We start from the raw sequence: 21,568 nt of genomic DNA on the forward strand, positions 1-21,568 counted from the left end.
AAACATTGCTGGTCTGCTGGGGTTAGTCTTTAGCCTAACACGAATACCGGAATATGTTATTGTGACACTGAGTTTTAGTGTGTTTATTTGTTCTATGTATATTATCTAGCACACACTTACATCTACATTTTCTAAACATTATAAAATATGCCAATGAATGCATGTTATTTATCGCTTCGCTTTATCATTATTTTTGCTAGACATTAGCAATTTTTTTCTGTCCAAGGACATTGATTTCTTTGATTATGTCTGTTCTGTTTGGTTGCAGGTGGACCAGGGGTGCAGCTCTGCATACCAGTCCTAATTGTTGTAAATGGCCTCTGAGTACCTGAGTTTGAAAGCTCCTGCTTCACCCTGCAGTACTCTCTCAGCCAGCAGTCTCTCAACACCACTTTGCACTTTTTCTTTTCTTAGAATTGTTAATCCATCTTCATTCCTTCCTCCTGTTTTTTTCCCTTGAGCCAGGGTCATAACAGTAATATTAATAGTAATTAAGGGTGTCAGGATTTTTATTTTAAATAGAAGTAAGCTATTGAAGCAGGATAAGAAGCAACAGATACAGCAAAGCTTATCAGCTGTTAGCATGCAGCTTAAGACACAGCGTAACGTTAGCTTACCGGTAGCCTACAGCTGCTCTTTCCAGATATCATGGCCACTGCAAGTTTCGGAAATGACGGAGAAACAACAGAACTGGAAAATCCTTCTGCTTCCCTTAAGTCACCGATGTGGCAACATTTTGCCTTCCCCGTGAGTGAGTTATGGAAACAAACAACGAAGAAAAAGCATGTGGGCTTTGACAGGAATTCATGGAAACTTATGGTGCTTTCAATTGCACTTCGTTAATTTGAAAAACTCAAACTGTTGTTTTTAAAGTACCCTTCTGCCATCTATTGACTCTTATCGTGGCGTTGCCGTCACTGCTGACAAAAAAGGTTTCAATCGAATTGAATCGTGGATTTGGAGAATCGAGACACTCCTAATAGTAAGAACTCCAAACACCATTTAATAAAACATATACTTTTATTCTTCTTGGTGCAAGTAAGCCATTGCACTAGTCACGTCATTTTCATTCCATTGTCATTCCACAACAAAATTCATTCACAATAAACATCACTGTCAACAAAACCACAACAAGCAACCAAACAGCCACCTTCAGAGGTTATGGTATGCATGAAGCCACAAGCTCAACTCCTCACACATGAGTAGACACACTAGCTTATTATACTTGCAGAAGGCTCGCAACATCAGGTCTTAAGGGCTTTTCACACAGGAAGTAGTCGCGTGGATCCACGGGGTCTCACTGCGCTCCTCATAGTACATGTCCATATGTACGCGTTGTTTTCACGGATGGGATCGCCCCGCTTCCCAGCAACGCACGCTAGTGAGCTCGCCACCAGTTTCTCTTCACTGACCAATGACGAGCAAAGAAAACAGTCTACACCCTCCTACAATTGCGATGGCTGCAGCTGATTGGACGTCACGTGGGGCTGGCTGCTCCTGAATTTCAAAACCGACCATAATGTTGACTCGTTTAGAATACAATCTTGTATTTTATGAAAATAGTTCACCGAAACGTGTTTCTGAAAACATTTCAAGTGAGAAACAGGCCGTGCAGTTGCTGAATCTGTCCTCATTTCAGATCAATTTTGAACGGTCAGTTTAAAAGATTTTGGTCAGCTTTTGAGAGGCGTAGAGCCGAGCCTGCCACTCAACATTTGCATAAAGTTGGCTGGATTCAACTTTGAAAATGAGGAGCGGGTGACTCAACGCCCTGTTTATCCAAAGTCCCCGCGACACTACCAGAATGCATTGCACGGCTTCTCCTATAGACATGAATTGGAAGTGGGGAAATGACGCCGACAATGGACACACCATCTTCAGGTGAAAATACAGGCGAACAACGCTCCGCGAGTAAACGCCCGCGGTGATCAATGTGTAACCATGGGGATTCTGTGCACTGGTGTATCCCTGTAGTACAACTGAATGAGATTAGCTGACTGTGTTATCATATATACAGGTTGATTTATAACAAATAGTGCCAATCCTAGTCTTTCCTAACCACGGACTGTTATTGTAGGTAGCTAAAGTTAGCTAAATTAGCATATAGTCATAATTACGACGTTACCTGATAAATCCAGTCTTGTGCCGATGCTTTGACAAGCAAAACCCCCCCTGTCTATGTCCTGATAACTGTTTAGAAAACATTTTTATATTTTAGTGAACTCACTAGGGGAAAAGTTCAACTAAATTCAACTCTTGCAGCGGAGGAGCATGAACGCAGCATTTTCAAGGGATTGCGCGCCCCCCCCTGCCCGCACGCATCTCATTTCAAATGAATTACGAGGCGCGACAATCGCTCCCCGTGTGAAAAGGCCTTCATACTGTAGCCAGTTCTATAAATGGAGGTCAGATGAACATAATATAGTTTTATATCTGAAGAGAAAACACATGTTATGAATCTCATTACATTTCTCATATAATCTGAGATCTTTACAGATGTTTGCATTTGTAAGACTCTATACGCTGATATACTTCAAAAGAGAGCGGAGTTAATCTTGTGTCCAGCTATTCCCTTGTTTTGTAACACAATCATTTAAATTCAATGGTCCACTTACTAGCTTTTCAGAGCTTTCAACCGTATCTCTTCAGTGAATGGAGCCGTCCACTGACTCTTGGTCGATGACGCGGACCGCTTCATCATGTGACCAATGTTTCTGTGTGTGTGACCGGGTGTCACCTGACTACACCTGAACAACCTCCACTCACTGCAGAAGTCTTTGAGATGCGGTTGAAAGTTCGGAAAGGTACAAAGTGTACCGTTGAACTGATTTGTCACACACTGTTTCAATGCTCATTCCCTTCATAATAATAAGTTTCCACACACTTTCACTGCACTAATGGAAATACATGAAAAGTTCTCACAGAGGACTGAATTACAATCTATGTTTAAGTGCCATATAGATTATGTCTTCACATGAACCAAAAAAAGAAATAAATCTAACACAAATGTCTGAAGCAGATGTGAATGTAAAGCCGATGCAGACAGGGTAGCACATGGAGCTCCCAGTGGCCTTCAACCAGCCATTCTCCTCTCCTTACCCCAGGAAAGGCTTCTGGACTGTGGCTTGACTAGCCTCTTTGACTCCAGCACACTTGGTCCACCTGTGAACACGTTGTGTACCGGACAAGTTCACCCTCCTCCTCTGCTCTCACTCAGGCCGGTCATCCTGGTAACCAGGTCAGGTCGGTTTTATCCAGCAGCCTGGTGGCTGGTGTTTGGGCTCCAGAGAGATAGGGCTGTGCCCTGCTCGCCTGATCTGTGCCCAGGATGGTACAGTGTCTGGGGAACCGTGGTGGTCTATGCTCCCCCTGTCAGTCTCCTCTCCAGCCGGTCCAGCTTGGCCAGATTCTCCTTCAGAAGTTTGGAGCTGGGGCTCAGAAGCAGGGCTCGCTGGTAGTACATCCTGGCTGCTGCATAGTCTCCCTACACACACACACACACACACACACACACACACACACACACACACACACACACACACACACACACACACACACACACACACACACACACACCAAAGAATATACGTGTGAAACACTGACTAGGTTTAGGTGCACATAACATATTGTTTTTGTATTATTCCGAAAAAAGACGATATTCCGACTAAGCTGTTTACATGGCTAATGAAAGAGAATATTCCACTAATATTCCTGTTTACATGCAGCCGTGCAAAATAGGATTTTTCAAAGTTTCCGATTGGTGGGGGACTTATTGGACCGTGCGAACACAGCGTCCCTCTTTCATTCCTTCAACCAGCTTCTTGAAAAGGTCGCCGTAGCGATGTGTACGCATAATCCAAAAACCTGTTATCAAAGTCTTTGATAATGTTTAAAAGTAGCTGAGTTTCTCCTTCTTATCAGATCTGCAGCCTTGCAAACTGTTGGCTGGTTGGTTTGTGTACAGCAACCATGGCAACGCACAAAGCGAACCATACTCTACTCATACTCTCATACTCTGGCATGCAAATATATGCTTTGGGAAAAATATGATCTATAAAACTCTTGAAGAGGCGCATGAAGACCTGGTAAAACATGTCCCATCTGATTTTTGGCTAATAACAATATGGACGACAGTCAGTGAAATAATGTGATCTACTATTGAAACTTCTAGAATCTTTTCTTTTCCCTTAATGCGATAATTATGAAACTATTTTTGTTGTATCCCTATTTATTCAAATACCAGCAAGAATATGGGGTAAATATTGGAAATATAATCGATGCAAGGTCTGGCAAGGCTAGAGTTACATGGATTACAGTCTATATCCTCGAGGTTCCACTTCCGGGATTGCTCCGGTGGTTTAAAGAAATGGCAATAAACCAGAGCACGTTTATCTCCCATCCCAGAATGCTGTGTGGACTAGCCGGACCTTCCTCCACTCTGCAGCGTGTGGATGGTCTGGCAAAGCGAGACTACACGGATTATGGACAAGGGACAGGAAATGAGTCCTTATATTAAGTGTTGTTTATCCCCTTATGGTGTATTTGTCAGTGTTATTTTTATGTTGTGTCATGGTAATGTCAGAGGAACAGAGTACATTCTTTAAAATGAGCAAAAGAATCACTTGTAAAATAAGTTATGTGAAAAATGGGACTGCCTATTGTGACTATATCATGAAATGTCAATAAAATATCACACAAAGTTAAACGTTTTAAAATACTTTCACATTTGTAATGTTCGGCATGTGGTATTGCTACAATACAAAAATCCCATTTAATGAAGATGAATCCTTCAAATGAAAACAGAAGGTTTTTTTTCTGGCTATGGTAATAGTGCCTCAAGAGATTTTGATTTCAAAAACTACCCAATTAAACTGCTAAAAGTAATTTCTGACAAAGAAGGGCGATAAAAGAATTGCAGCAACTCAGCCCAGTGTTGACCGGTCCTAAGGGTCATAATTCATATTCTAGGATTTTATTATTGGCTACCCAGATGGAAAATGTGATACATTCTAAAATCCACAATATAGTTATATCAACCCATTCCCCGATCTCTGAAGTAAATCAAACAAAACAATTGACACTAAATAACTCACTCCTGTGAGATGAAAAATGTCACTTTAAATATGGAATCAGTATTATCAATACCTATGGTATAGAAAACATCTAAGGCCACATGTAGGGGATGGATAATTAGTTAGCTAACTGCTAAAAGAAGGAGAAGAATTGGACAAAAAAACTTGGTAAAAGAAGATCTTAACAAGCTGGAAAAGAGACGTGAGAGAACCAGGTAATCACATATTAAGGGACTCTGTGTTACTTTGCAGAGCACAATTGCAAGGAACAATTCATCAAGAAACTGAAAAAAAAAAGAAATTGTTAATACTTAAAAGAAAAAAAAATTGGCAATGAGGTTAAAACAAATAGAATCCAAATATGTAATATTCCACTATTAATCCAAATATGACAATATTCTGAATTTGATACAGGTCATGTAAACAGCATATTCCATTTTCAGATTAAGACATGTGGGATATACCGGTATTATTCAGGTTTTAGAGGCATTCTTTGGACAGGTATACAGCACATTCAGAATATGCGTCTCAATTAGGGTTTTTACTGCAGTTTGCAACAGTTTATGGCCTGTTTACGGCTTACAGTCAGCTCTGTGTTGCTATGGTTACTGTACACAAACCAACCAGCTAACATTTCCAGTGAGTCCGGCTGCTGAAGAGATGCATGCTCAAAAGAAAAGAAACTCAGCTACTTTTAAACATGATCAAAGACTTGGATATCAACAGATTACTGGATATGAGCCCACATCGCTACGCTGACCTTGTCAAGAAGCTGCTTGAAGGAATGAAAGAGGGACGCTGTGTTTGAAAAAATGTTTGTCTTTGAAAAAATCCTATTTTTGCACGGCTACATGTAAATGGGAATATTAGTGGACCATTCATTTTCATTAGCCATGTAAACAGCTTAGAGAAATATTGTCTTTTTTGGAATAAGGATAAAAAGTGGAATATTATGTGCCAGGCACGGCGCCAGGATTCCAGTTTTGGATGGGCCAGACCAATTGTGGGTGGGCCTTAAATTAAAAACGTTATCAAATCCCTGTTTAACCTAATACAAATGACTGGCTAATATACTGTTATATTATATATATTATATGTGCTTACATAATAAAGACTGTAATAGCTTGATGCTATTTATATGTTGTTGCATTGTAAAAAGTTTCGGTGCAAAGGACGGACCTATCCGCGATCGCTCTCCTTGGTTCTGCCCAAAAGAAGAGCGCTTTGGACTCTCCATTACCACCATACCTGGCTGTGCTATAGCGCATCTCTCCTAACCTAAGGCCTATAGACTGTAAAAGTGGTCAGGAATCTCATATTTCCCCAAAACATAGTTTAGTTCTGCTCGTATAACATGAGGCCGAATATTTCACAATTCTTTTCAACTGTTTTAAGTTTTCAACAATATACAGATCAACAACACTGCCCAACAGTTTCAATCAATACTCGGCCACAGAACGTGTTCATTGACAACGTCACCTGTAATGTAAAACAAGACTCAAGTTATTTCCTTACTTTAGTGTGATGATTCATGTTAAAAACATGTTTAAAGGTCCAATATGTAATATTTGTACTGTAATAAATCCAAAAATGACACCAATGCCTCATCAGATATTAAGGAAACATGTTAAACTGAAATACTATCTTTTCTGACAACAATGCTAATGTCAGTATTTTTTCTTTTTGAAATTTACATTCCGTGACGGAATTTATGTTTATGTTTTGATCTGTATGTTGTTATCAACGGCCCAGTTTGACAGCCAGGCCGGGTTGCCAGATATACCTGTAAAAACGTAAACCCAGCGCGCTACAGCTGTAACGTTAGTACAGCCATGAAAGCAGCAAACAAACCAACAGGATCAACGGAGATAGATTCTACATGACATAAAAAAAAAAGAAAACAGCATGTTTCTAACAGTTGCGTGACCAGAGACGTAACAACCTCCTGGTAAATATTGGAGATGTATTTGAAAGATGGAGACAGCTTAGATCCCAAAAGGACGCAGAGTTGGCTTATTTTCTCCTGAACAGGTAAGCATTAGCTTCAGGCTAATTTATCACAGTTTCTAGGGACGGGCATTTTTTGTCATTTCAACATTTGTGTACTCACACTGAATTATATAGCTAGAGTACCCGAGTTGGTTACTCGCAAAAACAATTGAGACATAGCCAGTAAAGTGATCCCGACTGGTCCTGGCTAACGCCGCCATGCTAACCCTGCTAACTGTTAACGTTAACGGGAGGACCAGGCAAGCAGCCCATGGCTGTTTACAGCGTGTAGCCTCTTCAGCGGCTGGAGCCGACAACGGTGAGTTATTTTAAACCATGAGAGGGGGGCTGTAAATCGGAAAGAGAGGACTGTGAGTTTGCAGTGTGTTTAGCGATTGTTGCCGTAATTCTAAGCCAATGAAGTGTGTTCCGTCGGCAAGGTAGTGGTATTTTTAGCATTTCGTATTGTAATTCTAAGCCGAGGAAGTGTGCCTGACTGGCGTGTGGAGAGGACAGTGAGGTTGTTGTGTTTTTAGCGGTTCATACTGTAATTTTAAGCCGAAAAAGTGTGTCTGTCAGTTTGGTTACAGAGCTCCGGGTGAGCACAGGCTTTTATGACTGTCAATATAGCCAGTATCTAACGTTAGCTACTCGGCTGTGCTGTGGAGTAATGTCTGGCTATGTGAGACTAGCATCTAACGTTAGCTACTCAGCTGTTAGACTAGCATTTAACATTAGCTACTCAGCTGTGAGACTAGCATCTAACGTTAGCTACTCTGCTGTGCTGTGGAGTAATGTCTGGCTATGTGAGACTAGCATCTACCGTTAGCTACTCTGCTGTGCTGTGGAGTAATGTCTGGCTATGTGAGACTAGCATCTACCGTTAGCTACTCCGCTGTGCTGTGGAGTAATGTCTGGCTATGTGAGACTAGCATCTACCGTTAGCTACTCTGCTGTGCTGTGGAGTAATGTCTGGCTATGTGAGACTAGCATCTACCGTTAGCTACTCTGCTGTGCTGTGGAGTAATGTCTGGCTATGTGAGACTAGCATCTAGCAACATTGTTGTGAATGCTGCGGTCTCAGCCTGGCAACCCTCGTGAACTTCGAGTCTGGGCAGGAGGGGGCGGGGGAGACGACTCTCCAGTATTTTGAATTGGTAGTGCAGTAACTATTTTAACCGCTAGCTGCCAGTTTTACATACAATATTACATATTTCACCTTTAACAAAAATAAATAAATCGCATTAATAGCCCTAAAGCATTATTGGCCATAACAAGAGAAAACCATGAGGGAAAAAACAACTTGACAACAGTAACAAGCTGTTATAGAAATAGAACTGCGCCTGCAGCTTCTGTAGCGGGTTATGAATTGATTATTTTAATCCATATATCTCATATAACGACATAATACCAGTGGGGAACCTTCAGGGCCTTCTACGCCTTCAGAGAAGGCCTAAAAAAAATAATAATAATACATTTAATAATAATAATAATAATAACAATAATAATAAAGTATTCAATAAAAAAATATGTTTTTTATTTTTTAATTTCTATCTCATTTAATTTAATACAATACATTTAATACATTTTCTCTTATCCATGTTCTAAAGCTTACTGTCAAGTTCATGTCCTGAAAACATGTTATCCAATCAGAATCGTCTGTCTCTATTAAGGCCCGTTTAGCTGTCTCATTCATTGGTTAGGACTTCACGAATCCCGGGGAAGGCCAAGCTATGTGTTTTGATGTGGAGAGTGACGGGCAAATCGACCAATCACGCTTTGATTTCAAGTGGGCGGGAAAAAAACAAAAGATCGTAGGCCTTCATGAAGTCCAAATCTCTGCAGAGTGGCAAGAGCGGTTGAGAGACAGAGTTAAATGGCGGAAGACGAGAGTGACGTTGTGGCTAGCTTGATAGCATCGCCTTTTTCAAGGCGGCCTTTCACAGAAAAACTTGAAATAATAAAAAACAGAAGACCAACTCCAGCACTGCAATTAAAAGAAAAGGTTAAGAAAGTGGAAAGGCATTTCAAGACCGAAAATTATCAGCGATATCCATGGATGACGGGCTGTAAGAAAACAAACAGGCTGTACTGCTGGAGTTGTTTACTTTTTACAGCTGACAAGTCATCCACCTGGGTCAGTGGCGGATTTGTCAGCCTAACAAATCTGACAAAGTCAGCCCACCGACATCAAGATTCTGCGGCACACCTGCAAGCTACGGTCAGTTTGAAAACTTTTGGGGACACAATCTTCAGCTAGATGAGCAGCACTGTAATCATACTACGGCCCACAACAACAACAACAAGGTCAGGCAGAACGTCTCATCGATGTCGTCACATTTCTTGGAAAGCAAGAGCTGGCATTTGGAGGACATGATGAGAGTAAAGATTCGGAAAACAAGGGGGAACTACTTGGAGTTACTGGAGTTTTTGGCGGGGTATGACAGCCCTCTGCGCTGTCATCTGGATTCGGCCACTGTTTTCATCGGCACCTCCAGCAAAATTCAGAATGACCTGATTCAATCAGAGGCAGATGTAATGACCAAAGCAATGAGGGAGGAGGTGAGGAACACGCCTTTTGTCTCCGTTATGGTAGACGAGACAACTGACATAAGTAACACCGCTCACGTGTCATATGTCCTGCGTTACACCACTGACGGTGGTGTGAAGGAGTGCTTTTTTCAGTTTGGTGATGTCAGTGGTGATAAGCGCGCAGAAGCCATAGTTGGTCAAGTTTTGGAGTTTCTGGAGGACTGTGCCTGCACCAATAAGGTAATTGCCCAGTGTTACGATGGGGCTGCAGTCATGGCTTCTGGACTGAATGGGGTCCAAGCTAAAATAAAGCAAAAAATACCACAAGCTCTCTTCGTTCACTGTTATGCGCACTCTCTGAACCTCGTCATGTCTCAAAGTGCTGCTAAAATGAAAGAGTGCAAAATCTTTTTCTCCCACCTAAGTGGCCTCGCTGCCTTTTTCTCAAAGTTAGCCAAACGCACGAAACTCCTGGATGAAATATGCCAGCGAAGATTGCCCAGAGTGACTCCAACACGGTGGAACTTTTCATCACGTTTGGTTTGCACTGTGTATGAGCAGAGAGAAGAACTATTGGAGCTCTTTGAATTCATTGTTAACAACCACAATGATTTTGATGATGATGCTGTACACAGCGCTGATGGATACATTGCGCTGATGGATACATTGCACTGCTGACGGGCTTCGAGTTCTGCTTTCTCCTCGCCACATTCAACTCCGTGTTTGCATACTCCGACGTGCTCTTTGGGATTTTGCAAAATGAGTATGACATACAGTTCTGTTTGTCCAGCATCGAGGACTTCTGCAGCACCACAGAGAGAGAAAAGGCCAAATTTGATTCCATCTATGAGGACACTGTGCGCGAAGTCGGGGTTCCCAGCGGGCGCAGTGCACGGAGAGTTGGAGATGTGCGCGCAGCGTACCAGCAGCTACACAGTGAAATCCTGGACAACATTCTCACTCAGCTGAGGAACAGGTTCAAGGATCATGAAAAACTCATGTTCCTTGCTCTTCTGGACCCCAAGAAGTTTGCCTTATACAGAGAAAACTTCCCCAACTCTGAGTTTCAGAGCCTCGCGGAAAACTACGGGCTGCATATTGACCTCTCCAGGCTCAAAACTGAACTGACGGTCATGTACAACATGGCAAACTTTGAGGCAAGGAGCCCATCAGACCTGCTGCACTTTCTGACTCGTAAAGAGCTGACTGAGAGCATGCCGCAGCTGTATCACCTCACCTGCCTGGTGCTGACCATCCCCGTGTCCACCTCCTCCGTGGAGCGCTCTTTCTCGGCTCTGAAGCGCATCAAGACGCAACGCCAGGAACAGTACTGGACAGGATCGCCTGGGAGCTTTGGCACTGATGTCCATAGAGAAAGGACTTCTTTTGGAGCTCAAATCAAAGGACAAACTTTATGACGCCGCCATCGCCCACTTCACAAAGAAAGACCAATGAATGGACTTTGTTTTCGTGTAAAGTAGGCTTATGTTATAAACCACCTTGATTATTATTTCAAGGGATTAAGATTACTGGCCAAGTGGACATTCAGGAATTTCTATTCATTGCGGAGGTTGTCCCAGCGCAAATTGCCTTTAATTCAATATGTAATCAATCAATCAATCAATCAATACAACATATCAGAAGTGTGTGGTTTGATTTTTGTTTTTAGAGGGTTTTTATTCCCCACACCCCATTCACTTGTCTGTCCCTTTCCCTGTGGAGAATTAAGGCGGTAGAACCTATAAATTAAAAGTGTGACTTTAATTTATTGCGCCATGCGTAATTGCGAAAGGAGAGGCATTTGCACTTCATTGCAACTTTAAAACAGTCTTTTACCAGCTTTGTGTAACTTTTGTCGTATTGTGATTTTGAAATTGTATTGTAGATTGATGATGCTCATGAATTTATTTGTCAATGTGTGAATGATTTATAATGCGCCGTGATTTCATAGCGCTGTTCATGGTGATGAAATGAGCCTCGGTGTCTGTGTCGGCAGCGTCACGGGGTGAGATTCTGGGTGACCTAATTTTATATTTCCAGATTTTGGCTTTAGAGCATGTTTATTTAATTACAAAAATCCGGGGGAGAAGGTTTAAATCTCGCGCCAGGCCTTACCCATATCCGCAGCAGGTCTCCAAGGTGAACAGCCTCTGGCATGTTAGATCAAGGTAGTTTAAATGGTCTCCAGTTTTCTGAAGTTAATGTTGACAATATTTCTTTTTGCGGAGAATGTTATTGAAGTTATGGTCTATTTGTTTACATCCTTGTCATCGTTAATTAAATGATTGCACTTGTTTAACCCTTTCAATTAATTGTACTGTTGCTTTTTTCCGCAATGATTTTTTTCTCAGCGGTGATGGCCGAGGTGAAGGCCCAGCTGTAGTACTCACGGTTCGCCACTGCATAATACAATACAGGCAGAGTAGCCACATACCTTACTGTTATCCTCTGGCGGTCCTACACAATTAAACTCAGCAGAAGAAGTGACCGGATACTTTAGCACTGGTTGAGTTGCGGGCTCATCCACGGAAGACCGATCCACAGGGCTATATCCATAGGGGCTATATCATCCACTCGCGAGGCAGAGGTAAAGGCATTAGCACCGGCGCTAGTCGCGCTAGCCGTGCTAACCGCGTTAGCATCCTGCAGTGTCCGAGACAAAGATGTGCTCGGCGTTGTGGATCTCAGCTCTCCTTCATCTCCTGGTTGCAGCGATAACTCTGAGACCGTTTGTGCACGTTTAAGGTACCTAAACAACGGCTGTTGCAACCTTGTCCTTTACTGGAAATGATTTTCACACTCTCAGATCACTGGGAGCTAACCTAGCATACCGACAAGCTACATCCGATCCGAACCTCACTGTCTGCTGAACTTGTGCAGAAACATAAAAATAGACATGACCAGTTTTTTTAAATTGTTTTTGAAAACTAAACATTTAGACAATTTTAGCACAAATTATGAGATTATTTGCCGATTTTTAATAATTCTTCACCAAATTATAATATATTAATTAATTAATGTTTTTTGAGGAAATGTTTTGGGTGGGCCTGTTGAAAAGTGGGTGGGCCTAGGCCCGTCAGGCCCACCCATAACGCCGTGCCTGTTATGTGCATGTTAAAAATTTCTTTATTTTTGAGTAACACCGGGAGGTGCATGGAAACATAGTCATTGTATTGGACCAACTATACAAGATCGAAAACAAAATAAATTTAAAAAAATGTTTTAAAACTTACATAAGAAATTACATGAATCATAGAGTCATTTTAATTTTAATGAAGCTCACAATTTTTTTTGTGGTATATGCTTAGATGGGGACAAAAATAAACTGGAGGAATATATATTACAGATACAGAGGTAAAAACCATAAAGACACAGTAAGACACCTGGAGAAGAGTATGGAGTTCTATAATGTGTTTTCAGGATGTTTTAACTCCTTTACTTACAATGTTATATAATTATATATATATTGTGCTCTGCAAAGTAACACAGAGTCCCTTAATATGTAATTATCTAGTTCTATCTCTCTCTCTCTCTCTCTCTCTCTCTCTCTCTCTCTCTCTCTCTCTCTCTCTATATATATATATATATATATATATATATATATATATATATATATATATATATATATATATATATCAAGCAATGCCTGTCTGCATTCAAACAGCTGTAAGCTCAACAATACCAAAGCCTGGCAAAGATTATATGCACATGAGTCATTTTAGGCCTCTCAGTCTGCTTAATAATAGTCTCACATTTCCAGATCTTCCTCCACAGCGCTTTGGAGGAAGGTCTGGCTAGTCCACACAGCATTCCAGGATGGAAGAAAAATGTGCTCTTGTTTTATTGGCATTTCTTTAAACCAATCACAATCGTCTTGGGTGGTGCTAAGTGCTGTATGGTGCCTCTGCTAAATAGTCTCAGGAAGGAACTTGTTTTGGTGGAACATGTGTACGTTTAAAAGTAGTTTTAGTCGTGCAACAGAAAACTCAGATTGGACAGATAGATAGTCTAGCTAGCTGTCTGGATTAACCCTGCAGAGATCTGAGGAGCAGTTAACCATAGTCCTCACAAATCCACCAGAGTTTAAAATTACAACACAAAGAAAGAGGAAGGGGACGGACATCCGGCCGAAATGAGGGACATCCGGAGGAATTTCCGGCAGCACTGGAACAATCCCGTAAGTGGAATGGATTGCAATGATATCCTAAGTAAGTATATTTGTATATTTTATTCTATAACCGCTGACGTAGCACACATACCGATGTGTCCTTGTATTGTGTGTTTTCTTCTTTGTAATTAAAATGTAAATAAAAAAGAAAAGAAATGAATTGGCGTTTGCTACCTTAATGTGCTGAATCCCTCCCATGTTCATCCAGGCCTGGGACTGGTCAGGTTTGAGTTCGACAGCCAGCTTGTAGCTCTAGCAGGGAGAGAACAAAGAGAGACTGGTCAGTGTCATATTGGATCACATCCTTCCACTCAAGGAACAGCAACAGGTTGGATGTGTCTGGAGATAGATCTAGGCCCAGTTCAGGACTGAAATTCTAATCTCTCACGTGGTCGGATTCCAAATGAGAAGGTAAGATGAGAGCAAGGTTATTTTTCATTAGTTTTTATTTCATTTTGACTTTTGTTTTCAAATTCAGTTTAGTTTTAATTAGTTTTTAAAGCGGGTTTGCTAGCTTAGTTCATTTTTTGAAAATGCTTAGTTTTAGTTTAGTTTTTATTAGTTTTAGTCTTTCTTTGTCATATGGGTTATTTGTCAGGGGCAAGATTCAAAAAGGTCAAAAAAAGTATTAAAAACTCAACAAAAACAGCATACAATTTTAGAAATATGTATTCACAATGTATTCATGACCAGTACATATAATGTACATTACAGCTGGGCAATATATCGATATTATATCGATATCGTGATATGAGACTAGATATTGTCTTAGATTTTGGATATCGTAATATGACATAAGTCTTGTCTTTTCCTGGTTTTAAAGGCTACATTACAGTAATGTATGTAGTGATGTCATTTTCTGAACTTACCAGACTGTTGTAACTGTTCTATTATTTGCCTTTACCCACTTAGTCATTATGTCCACATTACTGATGATAATTTATCTAAAATCTCATTGCTTAAATATTTTGTGAAAGCACCAATAGTCAACACTACAATATCGTTGCAGTATCGATATTGAGGTATTTGGTCAAAAATATCGTGATATTTGATTTTCTTCATATCGCCCAGACCTAATGTACATATGGTCATAAATATGTAAACAGTCTACACAAGACGACGCCGTAAGTGCAAAATGTGTAAGTGACGTGTGCCAGGAATAAACTTATAGCATATAGCAATAGACTAAAGAGCAGCTATCTCACGGCGAGAGTAGGAATGAACGATGAATCATTTTCAAATCGATATCGAGATTTAAAAGAATGCGATTAGCTCATCGCGAAGACCACGATTAATCAAATGTCCAAAATGTAGTTGAATGTTTGGTGTAAAATTTGGTTTAACATTTTTTATTCCTCTTTTTATTAATATATTTACTCTTCCAATCCTGTGACCTCACTGCAACACAGATATTCTAATAGCCCAGGTTTTCCTGAAAAAAAAATCATGTTCATAGATTGACTATGGACAACATGGTTGTTGTTTTAAAAGCTTTTTTAGAAAATAAAACCAGACGGACCAGAGGTTGCCAGAGGTTGGTCCCCATCCTTTGGGCTAGAGTTCTGTCAATCTAACAACTGGGATTTCCATTGGATCAGAGTATCACTTGGCTGCCTGTTCTGCCTACTTTCCCAGCCCTTGTCACATGACCAATTAATGTTCCCATGGTGACTATCCAAAATTGTCATACCACTGGAATTATATATTTTTCTTTAAGTTGCAGACTGAGCTTATAGAAAATGAGTATTGTATTCGGATATACAATGTGTTTAAATAAAAATAAGTGAAACTAATAATGAATGTGATGTTTTATTTAGCAGAATTACATTATGTTCTATCCTATCCAATATTTCCTGTATTTCGAAGCAGATTTTCTATGCTGTATTCTGATAAAAAATGACCACCCCCACCATCCGGCCCCCGTTTTCACTGCACTTGTACTAATTCTGCTAAATCTTATATACTGTCTTCTTTGTTTTTATTTTATTATCCTCTCCTTGTAAAGCACTTTACACTTTGTTTCTGCTTTGAAAAGTGGTATATACATATAGCTTGCTTGCATTGTGCATAGCAAAATTAGTGTATGTGCTATTAACATTACAGTTTTCATTCCTTCTGAGGGCACTGTAAAGTGCATAAACATTACACTTTCTTATTGGCAAATCAACGACAGCCAATAAATAAACAGGCAAAAAAAAGGCACCTAAATGAAAAGCAACTACTATTAGTATAATCAGTTAAATCTGTGTTTGACAAGTTGAACTGAAAAGCAACTACTATTAGTATAATCAGTTAAATCTGTGTTTGACAAGTTGAACTGTCCACCTTGACAGAGGTCTGTGTTCTGTTAAAGGGAGCTTTTGCACAATGTCAGAGCAGATGATGTTGGTAAACTAATGAGCACACAATGATAGAGAAACAATCATAATTATTGTCAATCCTTGTAACAGTAGTATTAATTTACATATTAATCACACTATTGACTTAATTATTATTCATGTTATTAGCTGCAGCTGTGTTTACACGGCTGTAACACAGTGAGAGCACAATGGAAAAGATGAGAGCTGTCTAAATAAAATGGCATTACATTACATTACTGATGGAACCATGGTCCCATTAATGAGAATTCCTGCTATGACAAGTCAAAATGTCGATTAAGGGCGTTTTCACACATGAAAGTCCGAACCAAGGTCCGGACCAAGGTTCATGTTTTTGTTACATTGTCTACATTTGATCCGGTAAGTTGTGGTTTCACACTGCAGTTTTGCAAACGCACTAAAGATCTCTACGTGACAAACCTACGTCCTGCCGTCATCACACACGTGAGCTACGTCTCCAGATACTTCTAACTGATTGGTTTGTTGAAGGGCTTCCTCGTCCTCTCATATCCTCTCTCTGCTCTCCCCCTACTGACTGCTGCTCTCCCCCTACTGACTGCTGCTCTCCCCCTACTGCCTGCTGCTCTCCCCCTACTGCATGCTGCTCTCCCCCTACTGCATGCTGCTCTCCCCCTACTGACTGCTGCTCTCCCCCTACTGCCTGCTGCTCTCCCCCCTACTGACTGCTGCTCTCCCCCTGCCTGCTGCCCCCCCCTACTGACTGTTGCTCTCCCCCTACTGACTGCTGCTCTCCCCCTACTGACTGTTGCTCTCCCCCTGACTGCTGCTCTCCCCACTGCCTGCTGCTCTCCCCCTACTGCCTGCTGCCTCCCCCCTACTGACTGCTGCTCTCCCCCCTACTGCCTGCTGCTCTCCCCCACTGACTGCTGCTCTCCCCCTACTGCCTGCTGCTCTCCCCCTACTGACTGCTGCTCCCCCCTACTGCCTGCTGCTCTCCCCCCTACTGACTGCTACTCTCCCCCTACTGACTGCTGCTCTCCCCCCTACTGACTGCTACTCTCCCCCCTGCCGCCGGCCCTTTTTGTTTTGTTGTGATGTTGAGAAGCAAGACACGGGAACTTTCTTTCTGGAGCATTTATTCAGAGACAAACTGAAACCTATGCTGTACATTTACCACTTAACAAATAAACTGCTGATGTATTCTCTGCTCTGATAGCCGACAGCTGTCTTCTCTGAACGCATTCACCGTCCCTCTCTCTCACTAAGCACCTTAAAGGAGCTTCCCCGGTCTTGTAACACAAGGAGAGCCTGCCAGAGCTTCTTGTATTTGGTCCAAAAGTCCGAACCATCCAAAAAATGCTTTCACACTATAAAGGAACCGGACCATGATTCAGTTTGGTCCGGACCGAGACCACCTCTTTTTATCGGACCAAAATTTGGTCTTTTGATCCGGACCGCGGTTACAAGGTTTCACAATTGTAATTTTGGTTCGGATCAAACTAAAAAGTCCGAAAGTCCGGACCAAACGAGGTATGTGTGAAAACGCCCTAAGACATTAGAAAAATTGTAAGACTTCCTGGAAAATTCACCGTGGTGTGAAAAATGATGCAGCATGCTATGTCAAGGTGAAATCCATTCGTTCAAAAAGCTACGGAAAGTTAAGCACTGTAATTCGTAAGCATTTCACTTTTTTTTGCTGTATGCACCACATTGAAGGCCGATGTATTTTAATCCAAACTACAATCTTTTTCCTAATCTTAAAGTCGTTTTGGTGCCTAATCTTAACTTTCGTCGCGGCAAAATGCATATATTTTGTGGACTAAATTTAACCACAATCTCCGCGATAACGAGCGGCAGCTCATGGAGCTCTGTACCCGGCTCAAAGTCACCCATTTTCGGCTAAACACATTTACTAACTGCTGCTGATACGACCGAGCTGTGACGGAGGTCCGTCACTAAAAGCAAAGCACTAAATATGCAATTGACTGTATACTACTGCCTTACTGTGTACTTGTAATTCAGAGGAAAACATTGTACTACTACATTTACCTGACAGAGAGTGTTGCAGATTAAGATTCTACTCACAAAATATCACAAATGAAATATGATGCAATATTATTTCTTAAACTATCCCACATGTTGCAGCGTGGTTCAATCAGGTGCTGTTCGTATGCGGCTCGTGTAGAGATAAAAAAAACAACAAAAAACTGACGGAGAAATGTGCACAACCACTGATAACAATACAACTGGAGAGCCACAACAGGAACATGCAGCCAGGGAAGCGTAGATTTGTGCCCTATCGCGCACCTGGCTGCGTGTGCGTCCCTCTGTCTGTCCTTCAGTCTGTCTCTGTGTGCCTGATCCCATGTCTTGCTCTAGACACAGCTGAGAAGTCAAGTGTTTTATTTTGAAATTTGTTTTATTTTGTAAAGTATCCTGCGGCGCTGTGGCCTTCCTGTAAGTGATTACCTACCTGACTAAACACATTCCCCCGCGGTTTGCGGAGATGCTGAAATGATTGTTACAGCATGTGCCGCCGGCAACAAAACAACGTGCTGCAGAGGCCAAGAGCCTGGGCGTTCAGCTTACATGTGTTTGTGTTTCCTATTTCATCATGTGCATCAGTTTTAGATGGATGATCAGTTTGGGGCATGACACCAGTAGCCGGTGAACCGCCATCAATGAGCCTTGTAGCGATATAGCAACTCTTCGCCCCAGCTGCTGTACTGCCCATGTGTGGGGACACAGAGATTTCCTGGTTTATATTGCAATATGTTCCTCCTTAATGTCAAGGGGTCAACAGAGTAGGGTTAGGGCTGTGTCAACTAATTATTATAAACAGTTACACATGTTGGTCTATAGCAGGGCTGCCCAATTTGGGGCCCGCGGGCCAACTTTGGCCTGCACACAGTTTTTTTTGGCCCGCGCTATGGTCAGAATTTCATTCTGTCTCAACGTTCTATTAACTCAAAGACTGGCTGCAGTTCACTATCTGGCCACAGTTTAACATTGGTTTGGATTGGGCAATAAAGGGGCGCTATTTAGCTTCTGTCAGCACAGATCTGAAGAAGAGGGCTGAGGAGTAGCTACAGCTAGTAACTCACTGTCAGGGCGTTTTCACACCGACAGCCTTTAGTTCGGTTGAATCGAACAAGAGTTCTTTTGTCCCGCTGGTGCGGTTCGTTTGGGCAGGTGAGAACACGGCAATCTAACTCTGGTGCGCACCAAAAGCGGACTAAACAAGCGTACCGAGACCTGCTTGAAGAGGGGGTCTCGGTACACTTTCAATCCAACTCTGGAGCGGTTCGTATAGTACAGGAGAAGCTTGCAGGCAGTTTTGACTTACATTAGCTGTTTAGGTTTAATTACTAATGTTAACTAGCATTTTAGTGATCAGTAATTAGCCTGTGCCTATGTTATCTCCTTACATATACCTACACTCTCCGTCTCTGTAAGATTGGGAATGATTGAGATTTCTCTTGGCACAGCTACCAGAAGACTTCACACTTTCAGACAGGTTGCTCAAGTCACATTTACGTTGTCTCTCTCAGTTGGAGGCTGCTCAGTAAAGCAAGAGATCACCGGAAAAGTGCTTCTAATATCCTTCACTGGTCTCCGTCCAGAGACACGAGGTCTGTTGGTCCATTATATACTGTCTATGTTTACACTAATATCAGCTGGAGCTGCTGCAACGGAGTATACAGCAGGACTTTGTACCGTGAAAAATCCCCAATAAAGGCTTTTAAACCAAATACTACCCAAAATGTAGAGAAATGACCAGCATTGGCCGCCAAGATTACAGCTATCTCGCTGTTGCATGCAGCTACCTAATATTTAGCAGTAGGCTAACGTTAGATTGTAATGGAACGAAGCAGCACTTTCTACCGTCAAAAAGCAGATAAAGGCTTCTGAACCAAACACTTCCCAGTCGGGCATGTTTCAACAGGAATTGGGGAGAATTTAACAAATTGGCAGCAAAGATTACAAATTACTGCCGTTAGCATGTAGCTACAATAGTTAGCAGTTGACACTAATATAATATAGCAGCCCTTTCTACAGTCAAAAATCACAGATAAAGGCTTTTTAACCAAAATACTACATAACCAGTAATGTTTCAAGAGTAATGTGACCCAGAATTGGGGAGAATTTAACAACACTGGCAGCCTAGATTACATTTTACTGCTGTTAGCATGTAGCATGTGACTGTGGTCCTGGAGACACCTAGTGTAGCAGAGAAACAGGTTTTGAGTACTTTGCCAGGTGTTAATATTTCTGTACAGTTGACATCAAAATGAAGGCCGAGTTTTAAGATGGACAAGCAAGGGCGGCAGAAGTAGGGGGGTAGGAAATAGGAAAGGGACCATTGGCCCATCCCACTTAACACCCCCGGTGTGATCCCATCACAAGTTGGTCTCTAGTTTTCTTTGATTTCTGCTTTCTTTTATCACACCTCTTTAAATCGAGTCTGAATGCTGAAATTCTATTTCCAAGGCCATAATATGACTAAGAAACAACCTAAAATGTTTATCAAAATAAAGCAATGCAAACATTTTGCAGTATATAAAACCCTCATTATTTGCGCCTCCTTATTTAGGCTTCTTGTCTGCAGGGATTAGGGCAGGGCTGGGAATGTTTGAATCAGAAGCCAGACTTTCTGCTCTGACACACTTGAGACAAAAACCAGACAGACAAGACCTAAAATAAGCAGTTTAAAACTGCACTTCAAACACTTTCTCAGGCTGCTCGCCTCGTGTTTGTTTTGCTCCTTCAGAGACTGTGATAATGCCAGAGGAATAACACATCACACCATTATCTGTCTCAACTAATGAAGCAGTTTCCCCTGCACAAACCCTGCTCTCTTTAAAGCTGCAGTGACCTGAGATGGCCTCCTTGGCTCTCGCTATCTTATTTCCACTACATCAGTGTTTGCCACAAAGTGCTCAGTCGCCTCTCTTTGGTTTGTTTGCTTTCTCTCCTCTCAATCAAAACTTCCTGTGCAGACATTTGCCTTGCAGAAACTTCCTTCACAGATTTAGAAAAGTTATTCAGAGTGTACAATCAGATCTGTTTGAATGGTAACTCACTAAGTGAAAGTAAAGGACGGCAGGCCGAGGCATTCCTGCCTAATGGTCGCGGTAATGATCTAGATCTGCTATATGGTTGCTACATTGTTAGACCTGTTAGCAGCCTTTTTTTTCTTTTCATCCTTCTCAGTCAATTTATATTTTCAGTTTCATTTACACACAGTGCACTCTAAAGTTTCATCAGTTACTTTTGGAAATTCACATGAACCACTCTTTACATTGACATGAATTCGATCTACCGCAGAGCACTTAAAAAAAGCAATGTAGCATTTACAAGGCTATGTTTAAAAGCTATAGTGCGTATTTTGTGTCGCCCACATGAGGAATTCTAAGTAATGACAACAATTCTGTCTTGCATCTACATGATACAAGCTTTCCGTGATC

At 41.5% G+C, this 21,568-nt stretch overlaps 1 protein-coding gene across 1 annotated transcript in view; it reads right to left on the bottom strand.

The window, feature by feature from the left end:
- Positions 1 to 1,001: 1,001 nt before the first annotated feature.
- tmtc1 (transmembrane O-mannosyltransferase targeting cadherins 1) overlaps positions 1,002 to 21,568 on the bottom strand; it is a 157,173-nt gene continuing 136,606 nt past the window's right edge. The window contains exons 18-19 of the mRNA XM_028570348.1: positions 13,936 to 14,013; positions 1,002 to 3,484 (exon numbers count right to left, since the gene is read on the bottom strand). Of these exons, the coding sequence (XP_028426149.1) occupies positions 3,359 to 3,484; positions 13,936 to 14,013 (204 nt within the window). The 3' untranslated portion in view covers positions 1,002 to 3,358. The remainder of the gene's footprint in view (positions 3,485 to 13,935; positions 14,014 to 21,568) is intronic.

This window comes from Perca flavescens, chromosome 23 (genome assembly GCF_004354835.1).
Source record: "Perca flavescens isolate YP-PL-M2 chromosome 23, PFLA_1.0, whole genome shotgun sequence".
Classification (NCBI taxonomy): Eukaryota; Metazoa; Chordata; class Actinopteri; order Perciformes; family Percidae; genus Perca; species Perca flavescens.